The sequence below is a fragment of the Octopus sinensis genome, unplaced genomic scaffold (genome assembly GCF_006345805.1).
Source record: "Octopus sinensis unplaced genomic scaffold, ASM634580v1 Contig12563, whole genome shotgun sequence".
In the NCBI taxonomy this organism is placed as follows: domain Eukaryota; kingdom Metazoa; phylum Mollusca; class Cephalopoda; order Octopoda; family Octopodidae; genus Octopus; species Octopus sinensis.
In genome coordinates this window covers 352,338-371,942 of record NW_021832611.1, presented here as the reverse complement: position 1 = coordinate 371,942, position 19,605 = coordinate 352,338, and the positions used below count along the sequence as shown (strand labels likewise).

At 34.7% G+C, this 19,605-nt stretch overlaps 1 protein-coding gene, 1 long non-coding RNA gene and 2 pseudogenes across 2 annotated transcripts; 1 reads left to right on the top strand and 3 right to left on the bottom strand.

The window, feature by feature from the left end:
- Nucleotides 1-1,028: 1,028 nt before the first annotated feature.
- Nucleotides 1,029-1,134, bottom strand: LOC115229413 (annotated as a pseudogene).
- Nucleotides 1,135-6,514: 5,380 nt separating this feature from the next.
- On the top strand, nt 6,515-6,989 carry LOC115229378 (60S acidic ribosomal protein P2-like). The gene is made up of 3 exons (XM_029799741.1): nt 6,515-6,702; nt 6,733-6,876; nt 6,907-6,989. The coding sequence occupies exons 1-3, from the start codon at nt 6,531-6,533 to the stop codon at nt 6,936-6,938; spliced, it is 348 nt and encodes a 115-aa protein (XP_029655601.1). The 5' UTR covers nt 6,515-6,530; the 3' UTR covers nt 6,939-6,989.
- Nucleotides 6,990-10,953: 3,964 nt separating this feature from the next.
- Nucleotides 10,954-12,517, bottom strand: LOC115229404 (annotated as a pseudogene).
- On the bottom strand, nt 11,122-11,449 carry LOC115229411. The gene is made up of 3 exons (XR_003883326.1): nt 11,355-11,449; nt 11,250-11,323; nt 11,122-11,183 (listed from the first exon to the last, which is right to left on the bottom strand). It is a non-coding gene; the product is annotated as an uncharacterized LOC115229411 (long non-coding RNA).
- Nucleotides 12,518-19,605: the final 7,088 nt, after the last annotated feature.

Sequence of the window (19,605 nt, the reverse complement as noted above, 5' to 3'; positions counted from 1 at the left end):
GAAAGCAGATGTCCAGACCAAGTCTAAGAGAAATGCCAATCTGCACACTTTTTGGGTCCAGCAGGGTTCCCGTATTTCCGGAAGGGTATGCGTTGAGCCAAGCGCCACTCCATTCGGAGGATGCGGCCAAAAGACAAGCGCGCCGGTGTTGATCACAGGAGGATAATAGCAAATTGTATAACTGAAGAAACATTGTTCCGTCCACGCCTTTGTATAGCAGGGATAGCAAGGAATGTCGAAGCCACGGGAAGACCAAACTTCGATACCATGAGAAAGCTCTTGGTCCAGAACGGATTCGGAATGGGGAGAAAGAATCCTAAGGACAAGCGGACTACAGCGGTATGACGAAGAAAGGTAGAAAGGGAGAGCCAAAACAGAAGGAGCTTGCAGACCTAGTCCGCCGTGACGGACTGGCAGGATCGCTTGTTGCCACCCGGCATCATCAAAATTGACATTAGTATTAGCCGAAATTGAGTTTCTTAGCAAAAGATCGAAGTGCTGAGTTTCTTAGCAAAAGATCGAAGTCTTAGCTTGTGTCTGAAAGATGAGCGTGTGTGCGGGACTGAAAAGGTAGGAATGCCGAAGGTCTTAATCTACCCTCTACTAACAGCTTTTTTAAATAAATATTTTTCTTCTTTTTTTCCTACTCAGACAGCAACAGCGGATTCAGAGCCAGGAGTTGCTCATGCCTCAGAAACACAATAATGTACAAAGCGGATAAGTCAAACGCAGAATGTATATAAAATTTTTGAGCATAAACAGCTTTAAATAGGAATCAAAGAATTTAAATAAGTCAGAAAGATTGTTATGGACACCATGCTCTCTCTTGTCGAAGAAGTGCAAGACGATTTCCAGACACAAGGCGATCAACGAAATTTTCAAGCAAGCCCTGGAGTCTGCAGGATACCCAGCCGTACTTGAACCGGTCGGGCTTGACCGAGGAGATAAAAAACGTCCTGACTACTTTTTATCAGCAATTAAAAATCAGTGAATAAGTCAGCATGGTAAGGGAAAAAGACAAAGATTTAAAACCTCAAGAGAGGCACAAAAAAATGAGAAACAAAAAGTTCCTACACACGGAAATCTTTAGTAAAAGGCGAAAGATTTATACGTACTGCGTAGAAACCAGTCTATTTTGCGAAAGAGGACGTCTTTATTTAACCGTATTAATAAAGGATTTGTATCATTAACATATCAATGCATTAATATAGTTGGTTCTATAGAATCTATATTTTTAAACTTCTTTTTCTTTTTGATGTTTTCGTATTAATAATTATAAAAATCGTTTCGACAATTTTTAGTTTATTATCTTTTAATTATAAATTAGTCCATCAATTTAAAATATTTATTTTATTATCTTTTAATTATAAATTAGTCCCTAATGTGCTGGAACCAGTCGGGTTGGATCGCGGAGATGGAAAGCGCCCAGATGGCATGACAACATTTCCCTTCGATCACGGGAAATGCCTAATCTGGGACGCGACATGTTCCGACACATTCTCCCCGCATAACCTGATCTCTTCAGTTGCTGAGCCCGGCTCAGCGGCAAGACATGCGGAGGTCACAAAAACAAGAAAATACTCGTACCTGGCCAGAAACCACATTTTTGCGCCAGTAGCCGTGGAGACATCCGGGGTCATCGGCCCAGAATCGCTTTCTTTCCTTCGTCGGCTGGGGTCGAAGATTGCCAGACGAAACAAGGATCCCAACGAGACTCGTCATCTTTTCCAAAGAGTCTCGTTGGCGATCGTCCAAGGAAACTGCCAGGCCATCTTATGCGCCGGCAGTTCAAAATAACTGCATTGTCTAGCTATTTTCTAAATTATTATCTAAAAAAGTTATATGATTATTATAAATAAATTTAAGAAAAAAATTTAAAATATTGCAATCTATATTTTCTTGGCATTAAACTTTATCATTTAAAAATCATTTTTCTAAATGGTTTTTAAGACATTTTAATTTCCTAGAAAAATAGAAAAGAACCCATGAGACCCCCATGGATACCGGGTTGCCTTTGTTCATTATTTTAAAAGTTTTTGCATGGTTGCCGTAGATAAAAAGTTTCTTTTTCTAATGTCTTCAGAGACCTTGAAAAGAGAGACAATCATAAGTCTTTCTCCAAGTTTTAGAGTTGCTAATTCCCTTAGCATTGTCTCGGTTATGTCTTTTTTAGATTTTCATTCCAAATCTGATTGTTATTGCTTTTCCATTTGTTTTAATTAGATTAGTCAACAAAAATTTTTAGATCAAATTGATTAAATGCTTTATCTACTGGATATTGAAAATTGGATTTCCCTGATTAAAAGCTATGTCTATAATTTTTTAACTTTCACAGAATTTAATTACAGTAAACTCTTTCGGATCCGCCATTTTTCGTTCCTGATCGAAATGTCGCAAATTCGAGAGGGTTTTTTATTGATTTTTTAATTATTTTTTTATTAACACAGAAAATTTTTTTGTGGCGGATTTGAGAATTTCCTTAGGAAATTTGTATTTTCATTTAAAATGGCGGATTCGAGAGTTGGCTAATTTGAGAGAGTTTACAGGTATTTCAATTCTGACGTCAAACATAGTTACACCACTTCCCTGCAATTTCAAGGAAATTTCATTCAATTTAGCAAAAAATCATTTTAAATGATAGATATATTTCTTATTTTCTGAAATCGATCTTGAAAATTCCTCTTCATTTTGGGATTCAAAAAAATCCAAAATAGTTGTAAAAGATTTACAAATCTTTGTAAAGCACTGCCTTTGATCAACCAGAGAACCTGAAGAATATAAAAAATAAAAATAAACTCTGTGTGATAAAAGAGTCTTAAATAATCTTAATTCCTATTTATACAAAATTTCTTAAAAAGCTCTTCTATGGGAGCGTGGAATGTGACTTACCCTGCACTGAGTTTTGTTTGAAATTATCTCGCATATAATCAGTCAGGGCAGCATTGATTCCATTATCTAACGCCTCCAACTCACGTATATTGGCACAGGTATTCCCCACCAGAAGTGAGGGCAACCTGCTGGCCATGAACCTCTCCAGGTTGGCCCAAGAACCCGACCGGAGGTCGAAGTATCCCGGAACCCTTTGAGGGACTGGCTCGCGGAGTTCGTGCAATAGAGGCAGATGGTCGCTTCCAATATCGGGCAATAAAATTGTTTTACTAACCCAATTTAGCATTCCAGGACTGACCAGAGCAAGCCCTAGCCAGTCTCGTCCGCCTCGCAAATCGATGTGGTTTGGCTCACTTGAAGTCCGGATTTCCAGCCCGAGGTCTTCTACATAACTTTTCGAGAAAACTAAAACAGCAAGGCAAAGTTGAAGAAGAAAGAAAAAATCATGTTCCGACACTATATGAAGGTAGTGAATATGCGAAGGCCCTTGAATTATGGTTTCTTGAGAATGATTAGGAACAAGTAGGAAAGGTATACGAAATACAAACAATTAAAAAATTATCTTTTGTCCGACCCGAAAGGGCATTCTGTGGAAGGTCCGGAGCCACCCTACCTACCGCATTATACGAAGATCTAGCAGGATTAAGCAAAAAATTGCAAGGTGGGAAGAATCTCGATGCACTACGAACATTATCAGATAAAAGAGGGGCATGGAAACGCATATGCAAAAGAAGACTAACCGCGGCACAATAAAAACTTAAATATCTTATGATCTCCCGTCAATGCAAAAATAATAATAAAAGAAGTGGTGCTTTTAGTATTTTAGCAATTTTATTTGAATTTATTACAAATATAATAAACAATGTTGTAAAATAAATACCATTATTTCAATGGGTGATTATTGTGGAGTCAATTTTGCGATTCCTGACCACCCACCTCTGACTACTGCCACTGACGCGCTTAATTACTTTTGTCATCCTCAGAACCCTTTCTTCAATAGAAGCAGGTCAATGTCATAATTTACAACTAGATTGTCTTCTAATACTGTCTTCGTCGTTTCCTTGGCATCCCCTCCACTTTTTGTAATCAACAAGCAGTCCAAGTCGGAGAATGAGACAGACACCATGAAACCAAGCTCTATGTGCTTGGCATTCAGGTCAGGTCTCCAACAACCATCGCCTTCGGATGCTTTCCAAAGAACTCCCGTACGTGCCAAACACGCCGTAAAGTTCTTCGAATACATCGCCCCTAGGTAAAATGTAAGGTTACCTATACTCCTTACTTGAAGGAATTCGCATAGGCTACAAGAACATAAACCTGAACTTTGCAAGGCGAGGTACGGCTTGTAGAAGAGGCTAGTTCCCGTGCCACATATTGACCCCTGTTTCCAGGGTATGTGACAACAGTTGTAGCCATCAACTACGTACGGACCCCCCTTTACCTTCGTTTCGTTGACCACCAGAATGTCCGCACTCGTGGTGGCCAACATCCTCTGAACGGTGTCTCCTTTACCGGATAAGGAGCGCGCGTTCACCGATATAATGTTGAGCATCATATCGGTTCCTCGCCAAGGATCTTCTTGGCCTCAGCCATGTTGCAATGTAGCATATCTGCTACACTGCACTTCGTCGCCTTACATAATTTTAGTAGGCGCACACACAACTGCACCTCAGGACTAATGGTGTCCTGGGGAGCACGCTCGCCAGGGGGGGAGTGCGGTGGCATTTCCACGTATGGAGGGCGCCTTTTCCCCCCTAGGTTTTGCTGGGCGGTATCACCTGTAGCCCTAAATCTCTTCAAGACTTTTGAGTTTTCTAATTATAGAGATGCGCAGAAAATTTTCAAATCAGATTTTAAGAATAAAGAGGACACTCGTCCAAATATTACTATCAAGAATTTTTCAAAACCATTGGACAGGAGTTCTGAGGTTACCCATGTATTATTCTTAGGAAGTCTTAAACGATGACCTGAAATCCATGAAAAGAACACTAAATTTTTTAAGGATCCAACAGTTCGCGGAACCTGGCATCAAACAGGAGAGGATAATAAACTAGTTTGAAGAATCATCCATGCGTGGCTCTAGAAAATTGTTTTAAGCTTTTTTTCTATTGAATTTCTGTATTATTGTAGACCAGTAGATCGCTGATCCTTTGGTCTAATAAATAAACACATGACACAGTTAGTTTTAATAAAACAAAATTTCTTCCACAGTATGAATAATGAAATTTACAGGTTAAAAAGACAAAAAAAAATTATTTGAAAAAATTTTCTTTGAATTACTTATTTAGCCAGCAAAAAATTTTCCGTGATTTAATTTAATAATGATTTAAGCATCGAATTGAAAGAACCGCTGAGTAAAGTTGCCCAATTCGAACAAATGTCAATCGAACATGATGGAAGGTGTTTCAGCACTAACCATCTTATGTTAATAGATGAAATTAAACTATTCGCTCGGTCATCGGAGATCTTCCACTCGATGGGTAAAGCCTTGGAAGCTTTCATGAAGGTCGTAGGTCTGGAGCTCAACTACAACAAATCGGCGACTAACACCTATGTGTGTAGTGACCTAGTCAAAGTCTTGAAGGAGCACCAAGGGTATAATTATCTTGGCGTGGTTGAGAGCCTAGCCTCATTAATCACACCCGAAACGAGAAAGTGTGTAGTGAAGGGTGTGCGTAGTAGGGCGGCAATGTGAGCAATAAGGAGAGATTATACTGCAGCTAGGACGTGGACTGAGTAACATCGTACACTTAAATGAGCAAATTCTTACTAAGATGCGTGACATCCTGTGGAGTGGGTCGAGTGTATCCAACAGAAGGTTGCCATCCTAGCTGCTGAAAAAGCGCGTAGTGCACACCTAGGGACCATAAAAGACTATATGTTGCAATGTATGGTCTGAGTGTTACCCAAGTTAATGTGAAATAGTTGATCAAACTTCAGAGGGAATCCCTAATTAAAAAGATGAACTTAAAAGTCCTTCACAAAACTCTCTTTAGCAGCTTGGACAACCTGTGGTCATCAACGTAGCTGAAATATAGGAATAACTCTCCCCGATCAGAAGGGTTGTTTCCATATTTGCAGGAAGAAAACTTTTTTAATGGTCAACAGAAACAGTGTAACCACTGTAAAAGTAAGGCGATGACCGTTGACCATTTAGCCACGAAGTGCGGGAGTATGCTTTACAATGATTACATATGGAGACATAACGAGGTGATGAGGTCCATCCATCTTCTGCTCTGCAATAAGTATGGCTGGAATGACATGAAATAGACTGGTCACAAAATACCACAAGCGGTACTTAAGACAGCTTGGTGTAGATAAGTCTCTACAGGCTTATATGCAGTCAACTGTTCTTAAGAGGATTCAGGAGAGTGTCTCGTTTGATGCTCGCCGAATTTTCTGAATGTTTTTTCGTGGAAATTTTTTTCAAGTCAAATTCATCTTAATAGAATAAACGGCAAAAAATAAAAAACAAAAGAAATAGCAGCTGTCCTGTAACCATCCGATAAACGAATATTTTCAATGGTATAACTTCTGTATTTGTAATTTCCTTTTTTTGTTATAATAAATTATTATTTTTAGAATGAATTAAATTAATTAATATAAAAACAATAACGTGCTTTAGTATTAACCTTTGTGATATGAAGTATTTGGCATCATACGCTCTAGCTCAAATTGGAGGAAATAATGAACCATCATCTGATGAAATCTCTGCCATTATTAACGCTGCCGGTGGTGATGTAGATCTAGAAACCCTTAATCATTTTATGTCTCTAATGAAAGCTGATTCGTTCGAAAACCTTATTAATAAAGGTGGGATGAAATTATTTCTAAACGAATCAGGCTCAAATATGCTATCATGTGCTGGCGTATCTACTTCCGCTGCGCCTGCCTCTGCTACTGGTGCTGCTCCCGTAGCAGAAACAGAAGCACCCGCTGCCCCTACTGAGACTGCAAAGAAGGCGCCACCTCCAGTTTCCAGCGACAGTTTGACGCCATTGTTATATTAATCTTTAGGCGACTCGGACATTATGGATATTTTTGGATAATTAATCTCAGTTTATTGATTTTTTTCTTTGGATAAATTGTTATTTGACAAATATTTGTTCAATTTTAAGAGTTTTGTATAATTAGTGGCTTTTCAGTAAATGAGATTTTTTAAAGCACTATCGTTTTAAAATAGTCAGAAAAATCCTTTGTGTATACTTTTTTGGTATTGCAAAAATAGTTATTCCACTCTGTTTTTATTCCTTTATAATATAGGCTGATAGACTGTAACTGAGTGAGAAAATTTCGCGACTCTAAACAGTGTGACACGATTTCGAAATCTTTAAGTCTCTACGAAACTTGAAGAAACTTGTTCTGCAGGAGAGTTTGTATTTGTCTTTTTTCATCAACAAAATTCCCGCACAGGCAGGTCGTAAAAAATTGTTACAGACTGAGTCCAGATCGCGCCCCTTTACAATTAAGTGGAATTTTTCAAGACATAATTTCTTCTAACGGATTTAAAATCATGCTTTTTCTAATTAATTAATTGACTAGTAAAATAGATCAAAATCCATCACGATTCTTTTGTAAACATAATTCTGATATAGGAGAAATTTGAGGCGACTATATCTAAGAAACAGTACTCAGTAAAATCGCAAATTCCAATAAAACATTGGTTCGATAAACTTAACAATCAAGATAAACTTACTTTAAATTATATCTAATAAATTTTACTCAATAAGAAATGTATGTACACGCTATTTTGATCACTATTTTAATACAAGAATTTATTATCAATAGTGAAATGTCCCTCAGTGAGTTACTTGTAAGGATTCGAAAATAATTGTCTTAGAAATGTGTTTTGGGGACTGGATTTCTGCATCCACGATAACCGACAATGTGGATTGTCTGCTGACTTGTCCTGTACCATCAGCCATTAGTGGGAAATTAAGAGATCATTAATCTAACAAATAATACAAACAAATCCGAAAAATTTTCAACTCTGAGACTTTTACTCTGATTAATGGGAGTCTTACATTGGAAGACAGCCAACTTAGTTTGCTACTTTATGAACATAATTATTTTTAACTCCAACATTAAAGTGGTGTCCTTAATTAGTCCAACAAATGAAACGTGCAAAAACGTTAACTTTACATTCATTAACAGACAAAGTCTTAGATGGTAAAAATGACGGAAATTTTGGCACCATATCGAGGTATTGCGATGTCCATTTATTTAAAAAATAACTACTGGTATAATATCCAGCGGGACATAAAACTCAGTTATACAAAATTTATTCTAATAGAACATGTTATCCGGCATCAGTAAATAAGAGTCATCCTTATATCAGAATCATGACTGACTTAAGAATCATCATCTGCCATACAAATAAAATAATTAAGAATAACACAATAGATAGCACACAACGAGAATTTAACACGTTAAAAATAAATAAATTTATTATTTAATCAAATTTAAAAATATTATGAAACACGTTTTAAAAAACGATTATATAACTGAATACTCCAAATAGTACGAGTCATATTATTAAATAGTATGACCAAAAATTTCTTGAAAATAGTCATACTGTTTGGATGGCTACAGTATTTAGTCGTAAAATTATTCAATCGTAAAATCATATCAAAAAATAAACGATTAATAAAATCAATTTTTTCTCTTAACACAACTAGCATAACGAGACATGTTCCCATATAAATAATCTTAGAAATGTGCCAATCTTAGTCAAGTTTAAAAAACCTGCTAAATTATGAAGTTTTAAAATCTTGAACTTAGAAATCGCAAACATTAGTGTCAATGCATCAAGCATTAGTGTTCACGCGTCAAGCATTAATGTAAAAGCACTTGACATTAAATTTTAAACCGCTTCTTCTTTTGAAGCAAGCATTAACGTTTCTTGGTGAATTCCGTGTTAGAGTCAGAGCTATTATATGGACCAAAAAAGAAATACTATATCTCTTTTAACCAAAAAACTGATTGCTGAACATTTAATTAATGGAAAATCTAACAAAGAAATAAGTGACTATCTAAATATACCACAATCCTCCATAACCCGAATACTTTTTCAATGGAGAAAATCCGGAGATTTTGACAGCAAATCTCGTGGTGAAAATTATTCTTCCTAATTGAATTATTTACACAAGCAATACGTCGAAAAAGCAGAAACATATCTGTTTTGCGGCAATGAATAACTATGGAATCATTTTCCATGTAATTTTCAATTTTTCTTTAAATGGGAAAACTTTTAAAGAATTTTTGATCAAACTTGATTAGAAATACTTGCATTAAAATCATGATATTCAATATCCATCATTTATGATATTTAATATTGAATATTTACCACCATACTGTCCTTTCATGAATCCCATAGAGATTGTATTCTCTGTATGGAAGCATCTAATGACATCTGAAAATCTCACGACCGAATCGGAGTTGAAAATGGATTTGTGAAAAGATGGATTAAATAATAGTTGAACGCTGTGACCTTTTATATCGAAAAATGCTCAGATATGTTTCCCTTGCTGAGCAGAAAGTAACAAATAATGAATAGAACCTTGATTAATTAATAAAATGTTGTTTTGAATTCTCTAAAAACGTCAATGCTTCCTTATATGCGTTTTAAAGGCTAATTTTTTTTACCTTTAACATCAATGCTTAAAGCGTGAACACTAATTTTTGATAAAAAACACTAATTCTGATTCATCAACACCAATGTTTGAGGCATCAACGCTAATGCTTGGATGGTCAACACTAATGCTTTTCCTTTCGACGCTAAAGCTCGGGAAACCCTATAATAGAATTCAAAATTGTAGCATTGTAATAAGAGAAATTATTAGTTAGAATATACGAAAATAAAAATATTTGCTTAAATAAAATGAAGATATTTTTTAGGGTCATACTATTTGGAGTGGTCATACTATTTGAAGTTATCCGTTAATTTGAATCAGGTCAAAAAAGTTTAATTTGTCAATGGAGTGTCACATTTTTTCTCTCTGTTGAGAGAGTTAAACGCATTATAAACATAATGTCACCCTACATTGACAAATTAAACTCATTTAAAATGTTTAAAAATCTTCAAGATAATACATTTTCGATTTAAAAGTAAAATCATCGAATTGACCGGCCCAATCATGCTGCATATTATCACGTAAAAACAAAGATATTGTAGGAGAAAGTTCACAAATTTTCGGAAGAATTTTTCCCTTTGAAAGCCATCTGATTTTAGAATGATAAAGTAGTATGGAATGATCAGTTCCCAACAAAGAGTTTGAAAAATTCGATGATTCAGTGCACGAGATCGAATATAGTTTATCACTTTTACAATAGTGTTTAGTGAGCTCATAACGACGAACACATAGTTTTTAAACAAAGTGCATATTTATGCAATGCACAATTTCTTGTAACAATATCAGAAACCAAATCCTTTATACAAGTAACAAGTCCAGATTGATGACCAATCATCCCAGGTGCATCATCAGTGCACCTATAGATTCAACTTTATCACATTTGATTTTATTCGTCTTCATAAAATTGTCAAAAATATTAGAAATGTCCTCTCCACGAGTGTGTCCATCCATCTCCAAACAAAATAAAAGGTCATCAATGATATTCACATCATCAACAAAGCGAACAAAGGACACAAGCTGACAGACGTTAAAAATGTCAGTTGACTCGTCCAATTGGATGCTTATCCTGCATTTACTCTTATTGATTCGTTTAATTAATTGCTCCAGGATATCACATGACAATTCTGAGATTCTACGGGAAAACGATTGAGAACCGCTGTTCTACGAATTTTTAATGATTCAAGTGGCAATTTGTTAATCTACATTTTGTTAAAAATAAAGTAGATTAAATACCGATTTTTTGCATAAAAACTACATGTGCTGACTTATAAACGCGTTTTTTAAATGAACCTAAATATCTGTGCATTTTTTAAATAAAAAATACATTAAATACGAAAATGATAATGATCAAATTCTTTTTATCATTTGTGAATAGTTTTTAAATTATCGTTAGAAAAATCGAGATAATAGAAAAATGACAAATTAAATTAGATTAAGTTGATATTTTTTGGAGAATGATTTGATAGATATCAATTCCTCGCAAAAATGTATCAACGTTTAGATACTCATCATGGTCATGAAGAAGCACAGGGGTGTTATTCATCGGGGAAAAGCCGAGGACTGGAAGTCCAGCCTGTTTATTATTAGATTTAATCATGTACTCCGCGAAGATATCTTCCATCGGTTCCTGCCGGGAAAATCATAGCCCGTGTTTCTAGTTCACTAAAAATTATTATAAATCATTTAAAATTAAGATGTAATTTAAGTCAATTATGGATTAAAACTCACAGTTCATCAAAAGCAGAAAAGAACAATTTACAAAACGGCGAATCAAGCGACGAAGGTTGAATTTGTTCACTGTCCTGTCAGATATCACCAAAATTCAAATAAAACATATATTTTATTGATAAAAATTCCATTCTTTTCAGCTTCAGGAAAAACCTGATCACAGATTTCAATAAAGTTCGTGGTTGCAGCTATTCGTAAATCAAATGCTTTTAAATAGCTTAAATCAGAAAAAAACTGGCAGAAAGAGTAGCAGGGACAACGTTTGTCTGTACGCCGCCTTCAAGAACGGTTAAATTAATAGTTGTTACGTCCCCCAGTGTCAAGGCGGGGTCTCTAAAATTGACAGTTTCATATTAACTCTTCAAGTTTTCGTCTTTCATTATTGCGAAAAGATTGCACTGCAGCAAGACAGTTTGCCTGTACTTTAGAAATTAAAATTTAATACCATCTTCTCTCCTGCAGTGTTCTCCAAAAAGAGTGACCCATGACCTGGATTTCCCTGGCACGTCAATTTGAATGCTATAAATCATTGAGGCCAAAAAATCAAACGCATTACAGTCCTTTCGCCATAAAAAACCGAAAACGTCGCATTTGGTGATGCGATTCCTAAAATTTGAAATAATAAAAAACACCTTCATCAAGGGCAAAGCCAATGTTAAGAGACTTAAAATACTCACTCTTCACAAACATTGCCATTCCAGTCAGTCCACCAATTTCCTCATCTGATGAAAATTAAATAAAAATTATAAACCCGGTACTACACTGACGTATATAGTTCGACGAGGAACATATCCTTCTTTAATGAGATTTCTGATAGCTTCTAAATATCTGACATCAGTAAAATGAAAAATACTGAATTGTGACACATTTCATATCCTAGCCACATTTTTAACATATTTAAACCTGACTTCCACGTGCATAGATGTTCCCGTCATTGTCCATTTCTGCACTAAATGGATCAAACGTCCATTTCTCCTAGAAATATTTAAATTTACACATTAATACTTTGTACACTGGAACAACGTCCATGTGAGAATTCAGTAAAATTGATTCTGCTTCAGGGTCATTTCCTTCCCACTTTATTACGAGAATCAGTTTTGTTGGATGAAGTTCTAAAACAGTAGGCTGGAGCCCTATTCCAAGGGCTAAATCAGAAAGAAATTTTACTGCAGGACCTGAAAGTGCTTTCTAATTAATAAAATGTCACCATAATCAGGATCTGGCTGAACTGTTGGAAACCGCAGATATTCACGGAATGCATCGACCATTTAATTAATTAGTTATTTATAACAAATTATTAATTTATATTATGACTTAAACAATTAAATATAAGTCAATTTATTTGTCAAAAATTAAAAAAACTCCAGCAGGTTTTAAGGTGCTTCATCATTTTAGTCAGTTGGGATTTTTTTTATTAGTTTATCAATGATATTCCACATTGGTGTTTTGTTTTGGTCTGTTAACTTTAGTCTTGCTAACTTGTAGAAGGCCGGTAGCCATTAAAAATCCTGTAGCACGTTCCAATAAATCATATAGAGATAACAGTGGGTTTATTGAAAAGACAGATTACCTGAAACTTAGTTAATTGATTAGACCCGAGTTAATAGGTATTATGTGTACTTCTCTACAAGATTGCCTATGAGAGAAGCAACCAAAAAAGCTAACAAAAAGATTTATAAGGGACTACTATATACGATTAAAACTATAATTAACTAAATTCTCTAGCAAAAATTTTCTTGTATTAAAATGACGTAAATAAGAGTTTTGATTTTCAGCTACCATTTCAGTAGTTTGATTTTTAGCACATTATATGGGTGAAAAATAATATATTTTAACTTTTGTACCATTAGTAGTGTCAGAACATCTGAGTACAGACAATAGAGGGCTGATAATGGTACGAATGTTGGGGTTTATTCGCGGTGATATTGTACAACCAATTTGCTTCTATTAAGTCCTTAAGTGCCGAGGGTTAACTATTTATTTACTGTAGATTATATTTTTTTCTGAACTGATCAGTAATAGCTTTCGTCATAACTGATAAAACTCATTTTTTTCAAAAAATTTTTTAGATTAGTTTCATTTTTATAAAATTTTGTCAGTAAATAAAACGTGTCAAATCGCAGCAAAATTTAATAAAACGTGTCATTTATACTTATTGGCAATTTATTAGTTTATTTTTGCTGGATCATTAACTAGACTTTTGAAATTCAAGTGTAATCTATCGAAATACATAAATAGCTTTTATCGAATACAAAATATAAAATCCATTCTAATTTATGACGATCTAAATTTATTAATTACAATATAGATGAAAATTATATTTATTAATAAGCGATATCATGCCGTTCCCCTGCCCTCGAGGCAACGAGTACTTCTGGCACGACACAGTTGAAAATGGGGATCTCTCATCTTCCTTCCGGTCTTAGCGTGGCGTTATGGGGTCCACCATGCCAGTTGGAAATTCCAATCGGATATGGAAACGCTCAGGAGGCACTTAATGCCTACAGAAAAAAGGACTTCTAGAACTCAGACCCTGGGACATCGTCGTCTCAGGCCGATCATGCGGGCAGGATCGAACCTTTCAGTAGGATCTCCCTCGCTTGGATCGGCGATCACGGGGATTATAATAATTAACTGGCTTACCCGTCTGTGGTTTTTAAAAATAAAAAAAAAATATCATGCCTGACGTAATCAGCTAGGTCTTGGATACTTAACTAACGTATCAATCTTCTAACTAATTAATTGTCAGCCTAGAATATATTTAGAATATGCTTAGTAATTTTTCATTTAAAGTCATTTTTAATGAATTTTAGCCAAATTTGTGCTATAAGCCTAAAATTGCTCAAAGTTTATCAGGTCCATTTCATATCCTAGCCACATTTGTAATATATTTAAACCTGACTTTTACGTGCATAGATGTTCCCGTCATTGTCCATTTCTGCACTAAATGGATCAAACGTCAATTTCTTCTTAAAATATTTAAATTTACACTTAGACGTCTCAAGACCGTGAGAACACACAATCCTCTGGAGACGAGATGGCTCCTCCAGAACGTGTCCCAAGCAATAGTGAGGGGAAACAGGATCGCCATCAGTTCTTCTTATTGACCTTAACAATCTAGACATAATTGAAACTTCAATTATTCTAGACATATAAAAATTGAAATATTCTTTAAATTTACATATTTAATACTTTGTACACTGGAACAACGTCCATGTGAAAATTTAGTAAAATTGATTCAGATTCAGGGTCATTCCCTCTCCAGTTTATTACGAGATTCTGTTCAAAGTTTATCAAGTCGATTTTTATCTAACCACAGTTACTCAAAAACTTTTAATTTTCATTTTTTAAGATTCCATTCTACGTTTTTTATTCCCACCATTCTTTTTCTATTCCATCTCTATAATAGCCCCTCGTTCTATAATTTTTTCATATCTGGGATGCAAATAACGTAATACTTTTTAAGATTCTCAAAATACTTTGCTCGACATTCGTAGCAGTTGCCACGTTACTTCTCGCTAGTAAATCAAGCCATTATCTTTTCGATTTCTGATCAATTAATGATAAAGTGACTATTCACTTTTTCATTGTAAAAATGTCAAACTTTACGTCTTAAAGTACAGAGATCTTAAAGCAACATTTATTGATTTAACATATCAAAATTTTTGAAATGACTATATCCGACTAAATAAAATTTATGTCTCACGGTAACCTCGGTAAGGAATGAAGTTGAAGTCACATTCAGCTACAAATAATTTATAAATACTGTTACTAACATAATGGAAGAATATTAGCAATGTCTTCTATTTCTATATAAAAAAACTAATTTTAACCATTGAGTCGGAGTGTGCAGGGTACATCTTGGTCTATATATTTAAGGGATTATTTAATGCAACTTGTGAGCGAGAAAAAGACAAACATGCAGATTAGCGTATTCCACATCTTATCTACGATTTATCTATCATCATAATTATAAATTGTTTTCAGGACGGAAAAAACTGATAAATCTTATTCCATATAAAAATTAAGATATTATTATTTTAGCACTTCCCGTAGGAACGGGAACAGAATAAATCATATTCCCATACTTGCCACACACGATACGCCCTTTTTAACCATCGTTTACCACCTTCCGCGGTTTTGGGCCGATTTCGTCCAGGTCATCGCAGTTGTTTAGGGTTTTCTCCATGCAAATTGCTGATCTTGTAGAGGAAAGAGTTGTTGACTAACCCTAACCTTGGCGCTGAGTTGCTCAGTCTGTAGAGACATGAGTTGTTGATTTTCTAAGGCCAGTGTACCCCATTTAAGATACTAAGCCGTTTTCTGTGAAAGGAGCCAAGATTCCTTAGTTCGGTATCGGAAATGTAGACGGGTTTTACAAAGGAATTGTAAATTCTAGAGCGTAGTGAGGTATGCATAAGACAATATTGTAGCCAGTCCTTCATTACAGTTTTTAGAGCAGCGGAGGCCAGAGTTTTTTTGCGCATTATGTCCTCCCGGTCTTTTTCGACAGTCTCTATGTTTCCATGAGCTGGGTGACACCCAGATCAATTAAGATATACCATTATTTTATTGATTAAATAATTATATTTCAGCTCAAAAATATTCAAATTTTTTTTTTACAGATACCTCGCTTTTTATAGTCTAGGTTAAATCAGACCAATCAATATACACTTGACCTTCACAAATTGGCCACAATTGCTATTCTTTGACCGTCCATATTTACTAATTTACTTTCTCTCGAGAGATTGTATATATAATTCTCATTTTAGTTTTGTAAATCGGATACTCTGAACCAAATATTGTATGACTCTTTTGGCTGACACAAATTATTTTCTGTGATGTAAATGTGATTTATATCGACTTTTAGGTCTCTGGTCTTATACAGAAGGCTTTACTATATTCACGTCGATGCATTTTTTCAAATTTTATCTCTCATTTCTTTGTCTTTTTATTTTGTAATTTTAGATACATGCCTTCACTAACAGTGTATATTTTATTTAAATTTAAGCCTGCACACATCGCGTATGCTTAATGGCTCATTCTAGATTTCATTTAACTAACGGACAGAAAACATGCCTTTTGGAGAAGAATGCATAACCAGTTTTGTAAACCAAGTTAATAATTCTAGAATTGTGAGTACGAATACTCATTATATCAAAAAGGATATATTCTCAAAAATCACTCCATCTTGTTGACAAGGTTAGAGATAAAAGGTTAGAGATACAACTCAGTAATTTAAAAATTATAATGGATTTTTGGATAAATTCAAAAAGAGACATGGATTCAGAACACGTAAATTACATGAAAAATCCAAAAAATAAATCTGTCAACGTTGAATCCTTTCTTGCAGAATTTAACGAAATTTCCATCAAATACAAACCCGACCAAATCTTTAGTTTAGATAAAACTGGATTATACTGTCACCGGTTTTTTGAGCTTACCAATTCTTTGATCAGATCCATCCACGAATCCATGTCCTTAACCAGTTCTACAATCACCAAAAATGATGTCCGGCTATTTTAACGACTTTTCATATCCAACTTAATTTTGATCTTCCTTGTTTTGTCTTTCTAGTAAGCGCAAGATGTTTTTTAATATACCATGCTCCAAAGTTTACCCTAGCATCATAATTCTAATAAATTTACTCTACTGCTGTCTGCTTTTGACAATTTCCACGATTCACAATTATAAAGGAAGAATAGAAATACAATTACGTTGACAAATCTTAGCTTTGTCTTGAGACAGACATCCTTCCTACTCCAAATTCAATTTAGTTTTATCATCGTACTGAGAATAGCCATCTGTCTATTGATTTCCGAGACACAACCACCATCTCTACTTATCAGACTACCCAGAAAGATATTGCTTTCAACACATTCTATTTCTTTGTTATTGACAATAACTCTCATTTTTCCAGATAGTCAGGTTGCCATTATTTTGATTTTTCATATTTAGAAAAAGACCAGATGTGGAACTTTTCTCCTCTACTCTTACTATTAACTGCTTCAAGTCATCCCCTGTTTCCACTTAACGATGTTATTTATGTTTAAGCTACCAATTTTGATTCCGATGTTATTTCCGCAATTTAACTCCCTTATAATTTTCTCGATGTAAATATTAACCAGAAGGAGAGATAAAATACAGCCTTTTCTGACACCCTTCTTGATAATGAAACAATCTTTATCTCCATAAGGAGTCAATACAAGCCTCTTTTTGTCTGTATAGAGATTTAATTATCCATATGAGATGACGAGGAACTCAAAATTCTTCCAGCACAGACCATAGTTTATCTTAAAGTATGCAATCCAAAACCTTCCAATAGTCAATGAAACACATGTAAAAACACTTATGAGATTCACGCAATTTTTCCATAATACACCGGAGGTTGGAGATTTGGTCTCCCGTACCACTAACACATCTAAACCAGCTTGATTAATGGATAGAATTCTTTCTGAAATTAGTGTTTTGCTAACGTGAGGTATGAGAGCAATTGCTCGGTAATTTGAACATACTTTGCTTTCACCCTTTTTAGGCAACAAAACAAATATTGGTTTCTTCCATTCCGAATGCTAAATGCAAGTTTTCCAGATTTTCTTGCATAAGATTGTAATTACAGATAAAGGAATGGTCTTAAAATATTGTCCGACCCAGGAGCCTTTTTGCAAGGTAATTCATTTACTGCCCATATAAAATCACTGTCTTGATTATTTTTTGGGGTTTAGAAAAATCGAGAACGTTCCACGATGAGGTGTCTATGTTTTGTATTCAAATGTATAAAATTATTCTGCGTACTCCCTCCATCTATTTCGAATACTATGACGGCTGTTTGACTCTCTACCATCCCTCTTGTTAATTTTTTCTTTTGAATCATTTGAAATTCAGTTTTTTTATATGATTTTGTAACGTATTCTCTTTTCAGGAAGGAATTGAAAAGGTTTGTGGGCAAAGACACCAAAAAAATTGGTAGGTGCTTAAAACAGGCCATTGGAATACTCCTCATACTCTGTGGCCGCATTTTTGACTGTCCTTATTGCTTTCCTTCTCAGAATCAGTAATCGGGCGAAGTCTCAATATGCTTGCATAGTTTGCTGAAAGAGGCTCAGGATAGTTGCGAGTAGATTGCGGAAAAGTTTGGTAGTCTTTTTTGACTGGACAGGGATCCTCCCGGAAGTCGCAAGCAAATTACTTCAGCCTTCGTTTGAGTTCCAGTTATTTTCCTATAAGCTGTCCAAAATTTTTGATATTTTGATCGAAAAATTGTATTGGCGTAACCAAGCACGTTCTTTTTTGATTTGAGGTGTATAAAGAAGTGATTTTTCAAAAGCACTTATTCTTTCTTTCAACTCTCAAAAGAAATAAAGAGTCACATTTCTCATAAATAAAACTAATTAATTTTTTAACGAGTTCTTAATTATTGTTGAATTTTTGATTTGGACAAGTAGTAAAGGATGATTCTTCAATCTGTCGAAATTTACAAGAATGTCCCTCTTCAAAAGTAACTTGATGTGGCGGAGCAGGCTTTGAGTAGAAAGTTTTTTGTATTCCTGACGTCTCAACGAAATTATAATAAAAGACTCCACTTAATTAATAAAATTATTTAATAAATCTTTAGTTAGAATTTAAATCAGTTTGAAATATTTTTTTAGAAATTCGTTGGAGTTCATTCTCGACATATGTAAATTTGCTATTTAGTTGCTTAAGGCCATTTGCAAGAATTTTCACATTTTCTTCCAAAGAGTTAGTTGTTCCAAGCTGATGCCATTTATTTAATGAAGATGGTCTGACATACAAATAGTAATTTCCATCTTCATTTAGCGCGTGATTTGTTTGTTATTTGTTTTAATTAAGTTCAGAATTCCAGACAAAATTGTTACACTTTCCAATTCAATTGCAAATTTATGGCTCTTACCTAAAGAACAAAATAAATTGGTTACTTTCCATCCTAGTCCTCGGCTAAAAGCAGTGTATGATTCATTCATCATTGCTATCAACATGTTTAAGAGGATCACCCCAGCAAAAATAATAAACGATATGTAAGAAATTTTAACCCAAAGTCCTTTATTATTGCTGAGTCCGTCAAGATCTGTTAATGAAAAGAAATCCCCCATGCCCACCATCCACAAAAATGTTTGAAAAATAGAATCAAAAGAATTTTCAGTCGTTGTTGAGATGACCGTTGATTCTCTAGTAAGTGTCCGAATTGTGAAAGAGAATCCAATAAGGACGGTTATAAAGACTATTATAAATTTGGATATATCGTAAATAATCATGCTTTTTAACATCAAAGAAAAATGATGAATAGATTGGAATCCACGCGTGAAATGCAAGGTATCGAGCCATCCTAAAATTAAAG

Coding starts and splice junctions, on each gene's coding strand:
- LOC115229378 (XM_029799741.1), top strand. CDS start 6,531: ATGAAGTATTTGGCATCATACGCTCTAGCTCAAATTGGAGGAAATAAT. Junction 6,703..6,732: donor CGAAAACCTTATTAATAAAG/GTGGGATGAAAT, acceptor TAAACGAATCAG/GCTCAAATATGCTATCATGT. Junction 6,877..6,906: donor ACCTCCAGTTTCCAGCGACA/GTTTGACGCCAT, acceptor ATTAATCTTTAG/GCGACTCGGACATTATGGAT.